General features: G+C 36.2%; 4 protein-coding genes across 6 annotated transcripts in view; 2 read left to right on the top strand and 2 right to left on the bottom strand.

Moving 5' to 3' along the window:
- LOC138137818 (carboxypeptidase D) overlaps window positions 1-10280 on the top strand; it is a 19616-nt gene extending 9336 nt beyond the window's left edge. Inside the window, exons 1-9 of one of the 3 annotated variants that reach the window (XM_069057386.1) lie at window positions 6339-6380; window positions 6760-7078; window positions 7310-7443; window positions 7511-7835; window positions 7993-8132; window positions 8184-8339; window positions 8389-8658; window positions 9802-9911; window positions 9974-10115. In XM_069057386.1, coding sequence (XP_068913487.1) covers window positions 6354-6380; window positions 6760-7078; window positions 7310-7443; window positions 7511-7835; window positions 7993-8132; window positions 8184-8339; window positions 8389-8658; window positions 9802-9906 — 1476 coding nt within the window. In that variant the 5' untranslated portion in view covers window positions 6339-6353 and the 3' untranslated portion in view covers window positions 9907-9911; window positions 9974-10115. Of the gene's footprint in view, window positions 1-6338; window positions 6381-6759; window positions 7079-7309; window positions 7444-7510; window positions 7836-7992; window positions 8133-8183; window positions 8340-8388; window positions 8659-9801; window positions 9912-9973 lie in introns of those variants that run through there. The other 2 variants (XM_069057385.1, XM_069057387.1) reach the window with 2 other exon arrangements.
- Window positions 10124-19568, bottom strand: RfC3 (replication factor C subunit RfC3). Its single transcript, XM_069057398.1, has 8 exons — window positions 19305-19568; window positions 19184-19248; window positions 19003-19130; window positions 18795-18957; window positions 10935-11094; window positions 10676-10887; window positions 10548-10625; window positions 10124-10494 (listed from the first exon to the last, which is right to left on the bottom strand). The coding sequence occupies exons 1-8, from the start codon at window positions 19337-19339 to the stop codon at window positions 10337-10339; spliced, it is 999 nt and encodes a 332-aa protein (XP_068913499.1). The 5' UTR covers window positions 19340-19568; the 3' UTR covers window positions 10124-10336.
- On the bottom strand, window positions 11163-18795 carry LOC138137831 (ras-related protein Rab-28-like). Its single transcript, XM_069057407.1, has 6 exons — window positions 18667-18795; window positions 17661-17814; window positions 17393-17578; window positions 11593-11713; window positions 11438-11541; window positions 11163-11384 (listed from the first exon to the last, which is right to left on the bottom strand). The coding sequence occupies exons 2-6, from the start codon at window positions 17733-17735 to the stop codon at window positions 11220-11222; spliced, it is 651 nt and encodes a 216-aa protein (XP_068913508.1). The 5' UTR covers window positions 17736-17814; window positions 18667-18795; the 3' UTR covers window positions 11163-11219.
- LOC138137833 (oxytocin-neurophysin 1-like) lies at window positions 17808-18669 on the top strand. Its single transcript, XM_069057409.1, has 3 exons — window positions 17808-18124; window positions 18172-18379; window positions 18437-18669. Exons 1-3 carry the CDS (start codon window positions 17993-17995, stop codon window positions 18550-18552), a joined length of 456 nt encoding a protein of 151 aa, XP_068913510.1. The 5' UTR covers window positions 17808-17992; the 3' UTR covers window positions 18553-18669.

The following is a 19568-nucleotide window of genomic DNA, read 5'->3' as shown; positions in this document are numbered from 1 at the left end:
TTTAAAAAAATAAATAAAATTCTTATCACCGCACTTTTCACCTAAAAAATGACAGTGACAGCGACAAAAATGTCATAACATGGGCATGGCCTGCTTCGACTACATACAACCATTTATAATAATCCTATACAGGGTTATGAAAAAAAAGTGCCCGTGCTAACCTGCACGTTATAAAGTATTTTTAACTAAACACGAATTCGAAATCCAAAATTAAATTTGTCCACTCTTCGCCAAGATATAAGATTTCCTTTTTAGACAATAGAAAATCTATATGATTAACCGTTTACTAATAATTTTTATTGTTGAAGTCTAGATTTTGGTCGAGTTGATAATGTTCTTAAGTAAAAAATGCAAAAAGTCTATCGGAACCAACGTCATTAAAGATGTTAGAGTGCCATTTCTTGGGTCCAAATAAAATTCGTCAATGTTACAACATTGCAAAGCTCCTAAGATACAGAAACATGTAATTTTTGAAAACGATAGCAACAATAATTCAATTTTTAATATTAATGGTTTTGTCAAATTTAACCTGTCAATTTTCCAAAAAGTCTGAAAAAATGGCATACAATTTTAACGAATATGTAGACATGTTACTCTGCTTGGGTGCATCAAATGATAACGCATCTGAAGCAGCAAGAGACTATGCAAGACTGTACCCTCAACGACGTCATCCAGATGCTAAGGTAATAAGAAGATTGATGCAGCGATTAAGAGAAAACGGCCAAATAATGCCTCTTTATGTAAATCGTGGAAGGCCTCGTGAAGTTCGAACACCAGCTTTGGAGGAAGCTATTTTGGAAGCAATTGAAAATGCGCCAGGACGAAGTATACGAGGATTGGCGCGAGAGTTTCACGTAGACTATCGCACGGTACAAGGTATCCTGGCTGACGAACATTATCATCCTTATCACTATGTTAAAGTGCAAGCTCTTCGTCCAGGTGATTATCCCCTCAGAGTAGAATTTTGTGAATGGCTACTTGGACGTCACAGAATCGATCCTAGGTTTATTCAAAACATTTTATGGACAGATGAATCATATTTTTCTCAAGACGGCATTTTTAATCAACATAATAATCATATCTGGGCAACTGAAAATCCTTTCGCTGTGCATCCTCGTGCACATCAGCACCGCTTCGGAATTAATTTGTGGGCTGGGGTCATTGATAATAACCTCGTAGGACCTTTTACGCTACCTGCCAGAGTGAATGCAGAAAATTTTCTACAATTTTTACAAAATGACTTTCAAGTTTTGCTTGAAGATTTGCCCCTTGCAATTTTGAGGCAAATGTGGCTACAAATGGGTGGTGCCCCTCCACATTTTGGTAGGATAGTACGGGATTGGTGTGACGAGACCAAATCCAAATAGATGGATTGGTAGAGGTGGCGCGATTGCTTGGCCCTCCCGGTCACCTGACCTTAATCCTTGTGATTTCTTCCTCTGGGGTCACCTCCAAAATTTTGTATATGCTACGCCGATTGCTAACTTAGAGGAATTAACAGAAAGAATCAACGCAGCAGTTAATACCATAAATGTTCCTATGCTTCAAAGGGTTCAAGAGAACATTGTTCGAAGAGCAGCATTGTGCATTGAAGTTGGTGGGAGAAATTTCGACCAGCTATTATAAGATTTAATTGAAACATTTAACTTTTTGTTCAATTTATTGTAAATTAAAATTTTGTTTCATATCCACATGACAGCTTTATTTTTATGCAGGTGACAGAATCTGTCATTAGCATTGGTTTCTTAGATACGGCGAAGTACGTGAATCTAATATTTTTTAGAAAAAAAGTGTAATATTGCCAATTTGTACTGTTAGGAAAGCTGTTTAATTTTTAAAAGTATGTTTTTAGACCATTTTTGTGTTGATTTTCACAATACTTCGACAGAAAAGGACATTTAAGTTTCAGTCGTGGGCACTTTTTTTTCATCACCCTGTATAAAAATAAATGACAAACATTTTGTGAATTTCAGGGCATTCTTTTCCACTCAGGTTGCGGTTTGTATTCTGTCTCTGTCAAAGTACCATTTCGCATCCACCGAATTTTTTAACAGCAGTATTATGAAACGGAAATGTTATGGAGAACGAAAAGACAATCTGCTCGAGTGTAAAGTAGACTTCTTGGACAATTCTGTTAAAATATGGACCATAATAGTAATTTACGTTATAAGTCCGGTAGGTTACTTGTAACAGTACGAGGTAGACATTATGGACGAGGCGACGTTAGGAGCAGAGTTAAGAATGTCTAAACGAGTACCTGTTACAAGTACTACTGGATGTATATCGTAATGTATTTTATTTCATACTGGAAGTCTCTTGTGCATCATAATTTTATTTCAAAAATTAAAAAATCACATTATTCTGTGAAAATAGCATCACCTTTTTCCTGTGGCAACGGCCGTTGCTATTGTTTTTTTTAGATTGAATATTTTTTGACTTTTTCACTTTTCAGTGTCAGATTTGATGGATAAAAATAAAACAGTCCGGTAGGTGTTGCTTAGTGACACTTTCCGGCTCTGATACTGTTATAACTCACCTACCGGACTCAAATTGATGATGCAATCGAACACCTACCGGACAGTATGAAATAAAAATTTATAAAGCAAATAGATGGGGTAACTTTTTTTCTAATTATTTCAATATGAGCCTAAAGTCTTTTGTTGATGTTTAACTCACTTATTATTATCTCGGCCATAGAGTTAAATTTAAAAAAAAATGTTATTAATGCAAATCCAAATAAAACAATTATTATAGGAAACGGACAAAAAACCTTGTTGACTAGATCTATCGTGGAATTTGTACTTCTATTAAATTCGTCGTAATTTTATTTGTATTTTTCCAAATTCTCATTCTACATTGTACATACAGGATGTTTCTGAAATACGTGTGTTAATTTTAATCAATGGAAGAACGCGCCAAATCATGGAACTTTTCTCTATAACATTTTTACGAAAAAGCAATACAAATTGATTTAAAATTTGGAATAAATTAACCATCAAAGTGTATACCCGTCTATGGGTAAGGGCGAAAATTTTCTGTTGTGATAGAAACAGAGCTTTGTTAAAAAGTTCCATTGTTATAGAAAAAAATATTAATTTAAGTCGCTTCCAAATATCGATCTAATTAATTTGTAATCGAGTCATCCTCATCCAGTGATTTGAATTCGTATGTCTTTTGCGATTGATATGCTTAATTGTGAGATCTAAAGTTACGTCATTTTAAAGACTCTTTTAAAATTGATTTGGTTTTTGTTAGGTATATCCTAATATTCCTAATCCTGGGTATACAATTAAATTCGTTGTAACTTGAACCCCCATTGCAATAGTTTACACGAAATGTCAACTGTCAAGAGCTAACCTGTGTTTCGGGCTATATATTAGAGCGTGGAGTTCAAGTAACGACATACGTTTTCAGATTCATGGATAACTCGATTACAAATTAATTTGATCGCTCGATAGAAATCGTACAGGAGGTAAGTAAAACTTCTAGTGTAGAACACAAAATTTCGTATAAAAAATCAAATCAGGACAAAACTGGCAGATCTATACAGGCTGATTCACGTAGCCCGTTCATTAGAAACTTTCTGATTTCCCCAAATCATATTAAGATGAAAATTGGTAGTTGACTATAATCGATTACGCCAAGTTCAAATGAAATATTTTCAAAATGGTGGCACTTCCGGAAATAGCGGAAATCGACGCCATCTTTATTTTTTTAAATGGAAAGGCCTCATTTTGACATCACATTTCGATTCTACGTTAAATTTTGAGTTTAGAGCGTCTTTTTGTCAACACTTATCTGTCATTGTTTTTGACCTATGTCAACTTTTTTGCAAAAAAGCGAGGTTGCAGGGCTTCATTAACAAATTTATAACTCTTGAACCATCTGAAATAAATAATAATTTTTTTTTAGTTGAATTCCTAAAGACCTGGCCGATCTTTTCCGCCATTAATGAAATTTTTTTAATGTTTCATAAGCCTACTGAAATTTTTCAAAGTTGCTAATCAAAAAATGTCAAACACTTCATTTTTTTAAATGCGAACCACCATTTGTGACACTAGATATAAATGTAAAATTTAATTCTAAGCCTACTTTTATTAACATTGTGTATGCCTATTCTCAGCCGTTTTGGCGTAATTTCGATTTTTTGAGTAAAATATTGTTTTTTTTTTATCAAACAATTGTTTTATTTGAATTTTTATTCAAAAATCACATGCAATAAACAGTAAATAACAACGAAATAATAAAAAATAAGCAAATTAACAAAAAAATATTTTCAATGAATTCATTTGTGTACATTAAATTTTTTTTTAATTTGCTTATTTTTTATTGTTTTGTTGTTATCTAATATTTTTTGCAATGCTATTTTTGAATAAAAATTCAAATAAAACAATTGATTATAAAAAATAATATTTTATTCAAAAAATTGAAATTACGCCTAAACGGCTGCAAATAGGTATACATAATGTTAATAAAAGTGACCTTAAAATTTAATTTTACATTTATATCTAGTATCAGAAATGGTAGTTGCTATTTAAAAAAATGAAGTTTTCGATATTTTTTGATTATCAATTTTAAAAAATTGCAGTAGGCGTATGAAACATTAAAAAAATGTCGTTGGTAGCGCAAAAAAGCGGCCAAATATTTGGCAAGTCAGTAAAATAAAAATAAATTATTTATTTCTGATGGTTCACGAATTATAAATTTTTTAATGAAGCCCTGCAACCTCACTTTTTTGCAAAAAAGATGACATAGTTCAAAAACGATGACAGATAATTATTGACAAAAAGACGTACTAAACTCAAAAGTTAACGTAGAATCGAAATGTGAAGTCAAAATGGGGCCTTTCCATTTAAAAAAACAAAGATGGCATCGATTTCCGGTATTTCCGGAAGTGCCGCCATTTTGAAAATATTTCATTTGAACTTGGAGTAGTCGGTTAGAGTCAACTACCAATTTTCATATTAATATGATTTTGGGAAATCAAAAAGTTTCTAATGAACGGGCTACGTGAATCAGCCTGTATAGTTACTTTTTGTGTAAAATACCTTTCATATCTACAGCGCTGTTTACATGGTCATGGCCTACTCTTACGCCAATTTCATTGAAAAGGATTATACTCCAGTTTCAGGTGACTTATAGATTACAGAAAAAATATAAATGTTTTCTAGAAATTCTAACAAAGTTCAGATAGTGGTGTCACTAATAAAAATTTTATCTTTTTCAGTGTTGAAAAAGATAAAATTTTAATTTGCAGTTTTTAGCAAAGGTTGAAATGTCGGCGCAAAATTATGATATTATGATATACCTAAATATTTTTGCATTTTGGTCTTTTAAAAGATGGTGTAATATTGGGAGCATAAAAAGCATCAAATTTCTGTCAGTTCTGAACAATTCGATGTAGTTCAAGCTTTATTGTGATTTTTTTTACACTATTCTAGCTGACAGTTTAAAAATTTATTTTTTTGTTCGACACTGTCAGAATTTGAGAATTTTCTCCTATGTGAACGGATTTTGATAAAATTGACAACTTGTCAAAACGAAACGTCAAGCTAATTTTAAAGATTTTCAGCAATTTGGAGCCTTTGGGGGACTCGTCGAACAAAAAAACGTTGTATTCAACTCGTTCTTGTATAATTTGGGCTTTTTTTGGCACTCGTGGACCTTTAAAACTCTCGTTTCACTCGAGTTTTAAACTGGCCCACTCATGCCAAAAAAGCCCAAATTACAGGCGAACTCGTTAAATAAACTACTATTATACTCCTATTTTCCTTTTCCAAATGCCCTCTTCTTTTGATAAAGGTAGATTTTGATTGGGACTTGCATTAAATAAATATTCACTACGTGCTTACTTACAATAATTTTATTTAAAAAAACAACGAAAAAACCATAGTTATACATATTTATTCATTTAAAAAAAATATGTAGAGCGTTACAGAGTAGTGAACCGATTTTCTTTTTTGTGCTTTTCGTAATAGTAGATTACATACCGAGGTGGGAAGTGTTTCATTCCTGTCGAGAGCTAAGATAGTTTACCAAGGCGTAGCCGAGGTTAACTAATGCTCGAGACTCGTAATAGTAGATTACATACCGAGGTGGGAAGTGTTTCATTCCTGTCGAGAGCTAAGATAGTTTACCAAGGCGTAGCCGAGGTTAACTAATGCTCGAGACAGGAATGAAACACATTCCCACCGAGGTTTGTATGCTATTTTATTCGGAATCATTATATTTTTAGCAAATCAACAATTAATTTGAAGCAGTTTCATTTCTACTGTTTTTCGACTTTCAGTAAGTACGCCACTGGAAAAACTGGCCTATTACTGACCAAAAGAGGGAAGTAAAGATAAAAAGGAATGGTTAACTTTCCGCCCTCGTATAAGGTTAGGAATGTGCATATTACAATACGATTCCGAACAAAATTTTAATTCTACTATAATTTTCTCATTTTTATCTTCCATACATTTTTTGTCATAATCGTCACAAATCCTTAAAGTTCTTATTTTGGCAGACCTTGCCAGTATAGGCTTTTCATTTTTCTCTTCGAAGAATGTAACAATAGTTTTCTGTCGACAAAAGTGTAAAACCGTCTCATTTATTCCTCACTACAACACTTCACAGTCAAACACTTTTCTTTCTTGCCAAACGACACCACTAAACGCCCAATTTTCCCCCCCAATTAATATCACCACAGTTCATTACAACGACACCACTCGCTCTTATTCTTCAGCTGTTACTTTCAACGTTGTATTTATTTTGCAGCACAAAAATATGAAGTCAATAGTGTGGATCCTGGCCGTGCAGCTGCTGGCGCGGGCGTCGTCCCAAGGCGAGCTCCCGGCACCTGAAGATAAACCGAACGAGGCCAAATTAATGTCGAGAATCTCCGTCGGTAATGCCCCCCTCGAACAAAGGAATTATCAAGTGGCACCGGCGCCCTACAATCTCGCCGAACAAAGCGAACCCTACAATATCGCCTTCGACTATCATAATTACGACCAAATGACAAGGTTTTTGAGGGCGACAACCTCAAAGTACCCTTCGCTCACGGCCCTCTACTCAATTGGGAAATCAGTACAAGGTTTGTAACACAAAAGTAGCTATTCTTGTTTTTGTATATTTGTAGAAATACGTGCTGTCGCATACTACACTCTGATTGGATGTGTCAATGGTGCTTGAAATATACACCACATTTTGAATGAGAGAATTATCGTTAATCCTCCCATTCAGAGAAGTATTCGAGCAGTGCTCTTCATCAGTTAACAGTCAAGCATTTCCGTTCATTCTATTTTTTGTCGTTAATACATTTCAGGAAGAGATCTGTGGGTGATGGTGGTTTCGGCTTCACCATACGAACACATGATCGGCAAGCCTGATGTTAAGTATGTTGCTAACATGCACGGCAACGAAGCCGTCAGCAGAGAACTGATGCTTCACCTAATTCACGTAAGTAGTGGCTCTACTGGATGACCTAGAGCTCCGAACTATTTTCGTTTCCGTCTTGTATTTGTAGCACCTCGTGACCAACTACCACAGCGACCCTTACATCCGCTGGCTGATGGATAACACCAGGATCCACATAATGCCTTCCATGAACCCCGACGGCTTCGAAGTGGCCAAAGAGGGCGCCTGTGACGGCGGTCAGGGTCGCTACAACGCGCGCGGCTTCGACCTCAACCGCAACTTCCCCGACTACTTCAAACAGAACAACAAGCGCACCCAACCCGAGACCGACGCCGTCAAGGAGTGGGTCTCGAAAATACAGTTCGTCCTGTCGGGAAGCCTGCACGGGGGCGCTCTGGTCGCGAGCTATCCCTTCGACAACACCCCCAACTCACGTAAGTCGATCTCTACTCTCTTCAAAATCGTCCTGCTCTATTATTACACTAGTTGTTTGTGCTGCAAGGATTGTGCAGGTCCTCAGCGTTGTGCTCTCGTAAGTTGTCAACGTGAGGCGGCCCGGTCGGCTCCAGTCGACTAATAACGAATGGAAAGTGTTTCAGAGTTACGCATCTTCCCCGTCGTTGACGCCCGACGACGACGTCTTCAAGCACCTGGCGCTGACCTACTCGACCAACCACGCGAAGATGAGTCGAGGAGTGGCGTGCAGGTCCTCGCAGAAAGGATTCAGGAGGGTACGACTTTTTTTGTTTGTTTACGTTTGTATCTCCACTAGACGCTTTCAGGGTATAACGAATGGGGCTGAGTGGTATCCTTTGACCGGCGGCATGCAAGACTTCAATTACGTCTGGTACGGTTGCATGGAAGTCACTCTGGAAGTCTCTTGCTGTAAATATCCTCCCGCCCACGAACTCCCCAAGTATTGGGAGGACAACCGCATGGTACGAACCCTCTAAACTGTGCAACCTTCCCGTGACAAATTAATTTCAGTCTTTGATCAAATTCCTCGCCGAAGCACACCGGGGCATTCACGGTTTCGTCATGGACGAGCACGGTAATCCTGTTGAGAAGGCTTCCCTCAAGATGAAGTCCAGAGACGTGGGCTTCCAATCGACCAAGTACGGAGAGTTCTGGAGGATTCTGATGCCGGGAATGTACAAACTGGAAGTTTACGCCGACGGTTACGTGCCCAGAGAAGTCGACGTCATGGTGGTGGACCAACACCCGACATTGGTAAATGTGACGTTGCACGCTGCCAAGGTACGTGTCAAGTTTTCTCGAGGACCTCGATTAAATGCAAACAGATTGGTCGTTCTCGTCGGGCAAAGGCTTTTAGTTTCTGTTCCATATATGCATAAAGAAATTGATTAAACAACGTCTCTTTATATTAAGTTGAGCCGAGTGTAGCAAGTCGTAGCAGCGCGCGCTGTTGGGCAGTAGCACTGTTACGCACAATAACCTGTCATTGGTGCACTGAACTCTATAACAGAGAGCCAGAGAGGTCAGTGCATTGGTGCCATCAAGAACTGCACGTCAATCCACGACCTGCTGTATTATAACCGGCCTGTTCAAAAGTGTAATTTGAGTGATCCCCGCAGAGCCCTAGTGTACGGGCGCTTTTTGGGGATGTTTTATTCATCTTAAGTTTTTGTCACCGAGAGTTTTTCTCGTTCAAATGACATTCGAATTTAAAATCAAAAATACAATTGTATTCAGTATTGTTTTAGAAAGAAAATATGAACTTACTGTACTCAATCTTAACTCTAAAATCATGTCTAAACATATTTTTCCGCATTTTTATTCTTTAGAAGCGCCCGTACTGTGGCGCCCTCATCGGCGAAAATTGGCTCTTTCTCGGAAACATTTTCGCAATGCTTTTTTAATGAAATGAACAGGCCGGTTGTTATACAGCAGGTCGTGCGTCAATCAATCCACAGCAACACCTCCTGTATTATAACCGGCTTGTTCAAAAGCCTAGTTTGAGTGATCCCCGCAGAGCACTACTGTACGAGCGCTTTTTAGGGATATTATTCATCTTAAGTTTTTGTCACCGAGAATTTTTCTTGTTCATAATTCAAATGACATTTTGAATTTGAAGTCAAATAACTCTTTGTTGTTTGCTCATTTGGTGAATCTTTTCCTTATTGTTCGTTGTTCTATTGCGCATTGATCATTATTTAAGCGTGAAGCGCCCGTTTTGTGGCGCCCTCATCGGCGGAAATTGCCTTTCTCGATTCTTGGAAACATTTTTATAATGCATTTTTAATGAAATGAACAGGCCGGTTCTAAATACAGCAGGTCATGATCCACAGATTAAGACTGTACGAGCCAATCTATTTGTATTTGATGAATGCGAACGAGTTGGGAGGTGGCGGCGCACATTTTGTACATACTGAATTTCAGCCCGGGCAAAGTTTTAAAAGGCCAGTCACTTCACCGCCGATCACAATGTTATCCCCGGAGGTGGCACCCCCTTCGGATGTAGATTTTACTTTCCCACAAGACTAACACATGTAAATTTGTTTTCTTTGTGCCGGAAGTGGAAGAATCTCGTGTTACAATCGATTTGTTGTAGAGGAAGGACGGGAACTTTTATCGGCCGCAACAGCAGCCCCCTCTGTACCACCGGCCGTCCATCAAGCCCCAACAACCTGGGTTCATGTCGTCGATAACTAGCGGATTCAACAATCTGGTTAACTTCTTCGGATAAGTAATTGTTAACACGTTTCAAGCGCACTTTATTTATTGTATTATAAGACTAAGTTGTAAGTCTCAGGTAACTTAAGATTCTCCACAAAATTAATTATAGGTTGAATTAAACGTTGTTGACTTTCCTCGTTATAGACTGTTAATAATGTTAAGACATAAAATAGTTCATTATCTGTCTCTCGTTATTTCTAGACCCCACTAAAAACAAATCTCATTTTACTGAACACATTTATTGAGATTCTTCAGGTGGAGTTGTTTCTTTGACTTTATGGAAAGCCGCGATGAGGGCGGTGAGTTGGATATTCTCGTTGGCTCCGTTGACCAAGCGATACTCGATTTCAGCCATTTGATTTAGTAACGCAATCATGATTTCAAAAGGAAATTCAACTGAAACCAAACAAAGTTTGTCATTTCACTCCGACACACACCGTAAGACTCACTCCTGTGGACGTATCGGTGCACTTCTGTGATTATATCGTTCAGCGCCAACCCCTTGATCACTTTCAATTCTTTGATGTCTGGAAGAAAAATCTGAAACTGTTGCTACTTCAGCTGCAACGCTACTCACTCTTGTAGGCGACTTGGAAATTTTCACTCAGCAGCCATTTCACGATACTTTCTATGTCATTTTTCAAAGGGTGTCCTACGCAAGTATACACGTTATCCTCGGTGACGTTCTTGTACGCCAACCAAGTGCTCTGCAGCACATTCAGGACCTTCCGCATGTCCCCGTTAGCCAAGGTCAGCAGGGCTTGTTTACCATCTTCGGTCACCTCAACCCTTGAAAAATCAAATTACAACTGGAAACGACCAACATGAAGGATTACTTTTCCTCGTCGATCACGTAATTCAAACGGGGAAGAATTTGCTCGGAGGAGAGTGGTCCGAATCTGAACCTCGTACAGCGGGACTGGAGGGCCGGAATGATTTTGCTCAAGTAGTTGCAGATTATGCAAAATCTGACGTTTTCGGTGTACTTCTCGATGACTAAAAGAAATGTAAATAAAAGGAAAATAAAAACTAAAACTGGGTCGGGGTGTTTGGAATGACACAGCTTTGAGATGCATTTCTTTATTTAACGTTTTATTAAGATATGTAAAAAGTGGAAGATTCTATTGCAAACAACACACTGAAGAGTTCGAGGAGGGAACAGCCGGCGGTCGAACTTGTTCTGGAATTAGTTCAGCTCGGACAATAGACTCTTGATGTTCTTTTTCGATGCGAGTAAGAGGTATACCGAAGTGTTTCGCAATCAAGTCCATCAAGCTAGAATTGACCTGGAAATTTATCGTCGTATTTTGACTGTTACGCTTAAGACAAGAATACAAACAGCTTCTCCCGTCTTTGCCGATATCAAAAAGTTATATAATCTGTAGTCTTGGACGAAATGTTTTGTTTTGTCTAAGCGAACCGCTCTCTGATGTTCTAAATCACCTGAAATTGATTTACAGTAAGAAATGTTTTCGTTTTGTGTTGTTCGGTTACATTTGTTTCCGATTATGGCACAGATTGGGGGATTGTCCATTATTCGTCTGACGGCCTCTATCCACATGGCGAGGCAGTCGAAGCTTACGGAATTTGTAATGTCATAAACCAGAACAATTAACTAAAAAAAAATTGTTATTATTCGACACTATTCGTAAACTTGGCATGATTTTTTAATGTAACGTTAAGTTAAATTTAAAAAATAAACTCTGGATATGAGGAATAGCAAAAGCTTTGTTAACCGGATATAATTATAAAAGGCTTCAAACACATTGCAAAAATGTAAAAAAAAAAATAAGAGAAGATTTAATTAACAATTCAGTATTTAACGTAGATGGCGCTGTTTCTTCGTAAGAGTAAGATATACAGGGTGTAGACTGGATTTTGGTACATAGGCACTTTACATGTAATAGTGAAAATCCTCTGATATTAGCTGTGAAAATCCTGATATTAGCTCCCCTAAGTATTTTTCAACAAAACCTTAAATACAAAAGTTGCAGAGTAAAAAAAATGTACCTAAATCCTTTTCTAATTATTTTATAACACCATCTGGTTCTGTTAGGCAAAAAACAATAAGTTCATTTTTTGACAAACGTAACGAGTTTGAACTCTTTTAACAAAGAAAAAGTTAACTTCGTAAAATGGTATTACTCCGGATTGTCTTTTAGAGACATGCAAGCAACATTTCCGATATTCTATTCGGAGCGACCAGTTCCAAGTTTGACATGTCAAATATCATACATTATTATTATTATTATTATTAATGACTGACTCAACAGGCGAGAGCCCATTAAAAGAGTCAGATGAAATCTAAAGTAAAAAGAATAGGTAACAAACACGACACAATGAGAAGAAATGAGAAATGTAAAATAGAAGAGAAAAGAAAAAACAAATAGCAAAATAGAAATTTGAAAAAGCCAATTGAAGAATACATTGTCATCTTTGGTTGTCACCTCGGTTACACTTCCCAGCTATTGCTATTTTGACAAATTCTTTATTCTTTTTTTCATTATTGTGTACTTCTGGAAGATGTTAAAAAACAAATAAGAATTGGGAACCATTTTTAAAACTCTACAACTTTTGTATTTAAGGCTTTGTTCTAAAATAATTAAGGGAGCCAATATCCGAGAATTGCCTATGTAGTACAGTCGCGGCCGTTGAAAACTCAGACACTTTGACAACGCCAAACTTTTGCTTTTGTAAATGGTATTGAAAGTGACGTTTCTCAAAATGTCACTCAAACATTTTCCACATTAATTTCTTTCGCAATGACTCTTATACTCACACCGTCCCTCAGTCTAATAAATTTTTGCAAATCAGGTAATTGCAGCATTTCAATAGTTACGCTCTATTCTGACCTAATATGTCAAAAACTGACACTGACTTTATAATCCTTGATGAATATCCTGTTTACGCTAATCAAATTTCGGAACTTATACAGAGGGTTTAAATCTTTCCTGTCTGAGATTTCAACGGCCGCGACTGTACCAAAATCCATTCTACACCCGGTATAGTGACTTAGTGACTTTCAAAGGAATAGTTATTTATTGTGACTGTAAGTGTTTTAGATAGCATTTTATCCACGCAAGAATGTTTAACCGCTTGTGCATGACTAAAACACGAATGCAATATAACGTTTTAAATTATCACAAAGAATGTCTCTTCTGAAACTCAGTGAAACTCAGAACTCGAGGTGCTGGTTGCTAAGGTTATTTGTTGTTTATTTGTTCGTAGTACTTTATTCCACTAGTGGATAAAATGCTAGTTTATACGGTTCATAAGAGTGGATAAAAGTCGTTTTAAAATGTGATTGTGAATAATAGTTATTTATGCAACGAGTTTCTGTGTAAATTGGGTTTTTCTAAATGCCCGAGGGCCAAGATTAAAACACGAGCGTAGCGAGGGTTTTAAGGCCTCGAGGGCAGTTAGAAAAGTCCAATTTACCCAGAAACGAGTTGCGTACAAAATTTAATTGTTTGAAACGACGTCCCTGAAGCTTCCAAATCTTTTAAAAATCAGAATCGCCAAAATTTCATCTCATGTCATCAAAAAATGATTTGACATTACACTCTGACAGCGGATGTCATCTCAAAAATCATTGAAATTAACTAAAAAACATGGGAGGTGTTGAATAGTCGCTATTTATTTTTGATTGTTTATCGACTCCATTTGTACAAAACGCTGTGCAAGTTGGTGAAAATTGATTTAAGATTGTATTTTTTCATTATTCCACTAGTGGAATAAAGTGATTTCATTATTCCACTAGTGGATAAAGTGTTACTTTATACGGTTCATAAGTGTGGATAAAACTTCAATTATAAGGTAATTGTGGATAAACATAATTTGAACCCTAAAATTCATACTCGTTCATGTGTTTACACATCCATTGATAACGAAGCACGAAAAAAAATTACCCGATTAAAATTAGTTATTTATCGGAGGATTTTAATTATTTAAACACCAAATTAAATGCTGAATAGGCTACAAAAGAACCTAATAAATTCACGTATAGCCCTAAGCGTTTCAAGGCTAAACTGTCAAAATATTTTTTTCAAATGGGAACACATACTTTTTTTTAGTAATTCTGATAGCGAATTTTATTCTGAAAACAACAATGTATAACACACAGACACTTGCATACCAAAACTACAAAAAAAAACCGCTATTATCGCCTATGCTCAAACTGTGCTCATTTGTTTTTCCAGGTAACTTAATTTGGTTGTTATAGTGTAACGCAATGCATTTTGATAGCTTCTCGCTTGGTGCTCGTCATTTGTTTAAAAAGTTAGTGTTATTTTTTTTAATGTGAGGTTATACTTGTGATACATTGTTGTTTTCAGAATAAAAATCTCTATCAAAATTACTAAAAAAAAGTATGTGTTCCCATTAGAAAAAAAATATTTTGACAGTTTAGCCTTGAAGCCCTTGGGGCTATACCTGTGCCACCTTTACTTTACTGGCACTGGCTATACGTAGTAGGACATCTATTCACAACCATTTAATTTGGTGTCTAGAGAGTTAAAATCCTCCGATAAATAAGGGAGCTATGGACTTCTTTTATGGGAACATCTGTATATTTAGTTATATACCACTTTTCATGTTATGTATCTCGGGAAACTAACACGAAAATGTTTATTTTAAAGAGTTCTATAGGTGATTAAATTTATTACGCGGACTTCCATAACACCCGGTATGTATACATTAGGACCAATCAGATTTGAGCATTTTTGACTTTTCCGCCAAACAAAACTTGGTTTCACAGAAAATTTTCTCGACGTGATGATTTTCCGAAATCCCCACCGTGCATGATTTTTGGACATTACCTACTTCTTAACGAAGTAATACGAAAAATAAAAAATCGGGAAATTTAATTATCAAAGAAATTGCAAATTGCACACAAAATTCACGAAACTGCTTCCATACAAAAGCCTCCTTACTCCTAGCATTTCGAAGCGTTATACCTTCCCCTGTTTTGTCAATTTCATCATTTGAGTCCTCAGAAAACTGGGAATTACTATTTGATGGCTCCATTTACTCGATTTAAACACATTTCTTTTGAAAAAATCTACACAACACTCCCAAATAGTAATGGCGTTGTTTATTTGTCGAGTTTCGTTTGTCTCCGTTTTGTTTCTATAGTTACGAGCAAAGTACATTCTTGATTTTTTTTAAATAAACTGTCAATTTTTTAAATGTCAAAGATAAAATGAGGTTCTAACTGAATTGGCGCTAGTCTTGATTTACTTTCAGAACTACATTTCTCTTTATTTTTTTGCTACAACAAAAGCATTTCGTGGTAAAAAAATCGAGTCTAGGTGGTAAATTAAAACCAACACTTCTTTCTTTAAAATTATATCGTTGTTATATGTTGATTTTTGGTAAAAATGCCAGGAGAAATCAATTGTGATCTTTTAGCATATATTTTTAGTTCCACTTAATGATAGCGCAAGGGGGTGGCAAATAAATTTTTTTAAATGATAACAGGGTTCAAATGAAAGCAGTTTTTAAAGCCACGGATTAAAAGAAAAAGAAATCTACAAAAATAATACGAAAATATCATTTTACCACGCATTTCACGTTCCTGATATTTCGATATTTGACACTTTGACAGTGTTTGTTCTCAATTAGATTTCCACTGAACTTGGACCACACAATTTTTGGAAAATTTACGCTAGGCAGTGGACAGATAAATACAGGCTGATTCACGTAGCCCGTTCATTAGAAACTTTTTGATTTCCCAAAATCATATTGACATGAAAATTGGTAGTTGACTATAATCGACTACTCCAAGTTTAAATGAAATATTTTCAAAATGGCGGCACTTCCAGAAATACCGGAAATCGATGCTATCTTTGTTTTTTTAAATAGAAAGGACCCATTTTGACTTCATATTTCGATTCTACGTTAACTTTTGAGTTTATTACGTCTTTTTGTCAATACTTATCTGTCATCGTTTTTGACCTATTACATCTTTTTTGCAAAAAAGTGAGGTTGCAGGGCTTCATTAAAAAATGTATAATTCCTGAACCATCAGAAATAAATAATTTATTTTTACTTTACCGACTTGCCAAAGATTTGGCCGCTTTTTTGCGCTACCAATGACATTTTTTTTATGTTTTATACACCTATTGCAATTTTTTAAAATTGATAATCAAAAAATGTCGAAAACTTCATTTTTTTAAATGGGAACTACCGGTTCTGATACTAGGTATAAATGTAAAATTAAATTTTAAGGCCATCTTTATTAACATTATGTATGTCTATTTGCAGCCATTTAGGCGTAATTTCAATTTTTTGATTAAAATACTCTTTTTTATAAGCAATTGTTTTATTTGAATTTTTATTCAAAAATAGCATTGCAATAAATATTAGATAACAACAAAACAATAAAAAATAAGCAAATTAACAAAAAAATAATTTAATGTAAATGATTTCATTGAAAATATTTGTTTGTTAATTTGCTTATTTTTTATTATTTGGTTGTTATCTACTGTTTATTGGATCTGATTTTTGAATAAAAATTCAAATAAAACAATTGTTTGATTAAAAAAAAGAATATTTTACTCAAAAATTGAAATTACGCCAAAACGGCTGGGAGTAGGCATACACAATGTTAATAAAAGTAGGCTTAGAATTAAATTTTACATTTATATCTGGTGTCAGAAATGGTGGTTGCTATTTAAAAAAATGAAGTTTTTAACATTTTTTGATTAGCAATTTTGAAAAATTTCAGCAGGCGTATGAAACATAAAAAAAAATCACTAATGGCGGAAAAGATCGGCCAGGTCTTTATAAATTCAACTAAAAAAAATCAATTACTTATTTCCGATTGTTCAAAAGTTATAAATTTGTTAATGAAGCCCTGCAACCTCGCTTTTTTGCAAAAAAGATGACAGATAAGTGTTGACAAAAAGATGTTCTAAACTCAAAATTTAACGTATAATCGAAATGTGAAGTCAAAATGAGGCCTTTCCATTTAAAAAAATAAAGATGGCGTCGATTTCCAGTATTTCCGGAAGTGCCACCATTTTGAAAATATTTCATTTGAACTTGGAGTACCAGTACCAATTTTCATATTAATATGATTTGGGGAAATCAGAAAGTTTCTAATGAACGGGCTACGTGAATCAGCCTGTATATACATATTTCCATGATTTGTGATATTAATAAACAAGGAGTAGAATGATAAAGTAACCAATAACATGTTATACAGAAGTGTTAAATTTTGCAACCGAACATTTAAATTGTTGAACGCAATCAAATTCCGATTGTGTTTCAATTAATGAAAACGTGAACGTACATTTGAATTGAAAAGATAATTGCTTAACATATGTCCACGAAACTCCAAACCTCCAACATCGGTGATTCTGACTGTGATCTCTTGTCGTGGGGGCAGAAGAAGTCTCCGAATGTAAAAATCGGCGCCAACAGTCTGATTGTATTGTCTGGTGAACTCATCGTAACAAAATCTTCTAATTATGCTCGTCTGCAACCAAACCGATCTCACTTATGGCATCTCACTCATCGCACAGCGCCCTCTGCCTCCCACCAAACAAACTAATACGAACCTTCCCCACACTGGCCTCCCCGATAAAAACAATTTTCAACTGCTTGCCGACGCTCTCCTCTTCAGAATCAGACATTATTATGCCACCTCATCAACTATTCATTTCAACACAACAAATAAATTTTCATGGAGAAATAAATACACCACACTCACATCTGGAAAAAGGCAACAATTACCATAATAAAACCGAAATCTTTTGAGTGCTGGTTAAAATTCGGAGTGCATCTTGCAACAAAGCCGGCACACGCATACACGTGGGCCTCAACATTCAACAAGTCGGGTATAAAACTACGGCCCCAACCTGGCAACATCAGTGCACCGACAACCGCCACAATGTCTAAACTCGTCGTTTCTATTGTTTTGTTAGCTTTCATCGAATCTTTAGTTTCCGGATGTCTCATCACGAACTGTCCCCGAGGCGGCAAGAGGAGCAAGTTCGGCTTGGCAGAAACCTCCGTCAAACCGGTAAGGACACGTTGGCTTGTTGGAAAAAATGAAAATTGTTCTTGCAGTGTGTAAGCTGCGGACCAGGACAAAGCGGACAATGTTTCGGTCCCAGCATCTGTTGCGGCCCCTTCGGCTGTCTTTTGGGGACACCCGAGACGCTCAGGTGCCAAAGGGAGGGATTCTTCCATGAGCGGGAGCCCTGCATCGCGGGCAGCGCCCCCTGCAGGAAAAACACCGGCCGGTGCGCTTTCGACGGGATCTGCTGCAGTCAAGGTACTCCACGAAACTAAAATTGTCAAAAATTCAACATTTTAAGATGAATTATTCCAGATTCCTGCCATGCTGATAAGACTTGTACTTCTGATGAGAAATCTAGAGCCTTCCCTGAAACACTGGACTTGTACAGTTTACTTAATTACCAAGGAGAATTGGGCGGTGATAAATAAATCAATAATTCACTTATTCTGCACGTCATCACAGACCCAAGCGTGTTGCATACTTGTTTAATGTAGAAAAATAAGAATAAAAGCCGTAACAAAAGTAAATTGTTTCATAATTACCCAATTGTAGTAGGAAACTCGTCCACACACGAAAAACTAACACCTCACTCAACACTCATTAATATTAATTAGAAATTGGGGTGCCAATAGCAACTTTGATACAAACAAAACGACATAACCTCACTTACTTCTTCTTAAGGCGTTTTGCGCGTCCATGGTCATGGCGTCAGCCTCATCCAGTATTATCAGCTTGAACCCCGACTTAAATATGGTTCTGGTGCTGGCGAAAGTTAGGATCTGACCCCTCACAATGCCGATACCTCGATCATCAGATGCATTCAATTCTAAAACCTGAAGAATTTGTTACGACTTTTAGTAAGAATTTGTTTGGTTTACCATTGACGAAAACTGGGATGGTGTGTACAGTTGACGCGCGCACGCCAGAATTGTGCTCGTTTTTCCAGTACCAGGGGGACCATAAAACAGCAAATGAGGAACTTGATCATCTCTGATAAATTTACTAACTAAAAGGAAATATGTATTTTGAAAAGCGAAAAATGTGCGGCGGTGAACGTACTTGTCTTTATTATGTCTTCATGGGATACGAGGTCTTCTAGGCTGCTAGGACGGTACTTCTCAACCCTATTAAAATATTATTCAAAATATTTTGATGTGAAAGGATTTCTGTAAAATATTACCAAGGTAAGTTGACTCGAGTATCGCTTTTTACCATTTTTGATTGATTACAACATAAACAACCAAATCAACCTGAAACGGTCTAGATTCTAACCTTACTTATGATTGTCGTTACGCTAAAATATCGTAATTTGTGGAATTTTAACTTAATACACGCTGTTCAATATATTATCACTTATTTTAAGAATAATGAATATAAAATAATTTTTAAAAATAAAAAAAATTACGCTTTAGAAATTTAATAAATATAAGAAAAAAGGCGGGAA

Source organism: Tenebrio molitor, chromosome 9, assembly GCF_963966145.1.
Source record: "Tenebrio molitor chromosome 9, icTenMoli1.1, whole genome shotgun sequence".
Classification (NCBI taxonomy): Eukaryota; Metazoa; Arthropoda; class Insecta; order Coleoptera; family Tenebrionidae; genus Tenebrio; species Tenebrio molitor.
Note: the sequence above shows the minus strand (reverse complement) of the source record. Positions and strands in the feature narration are given on the sequence as shown.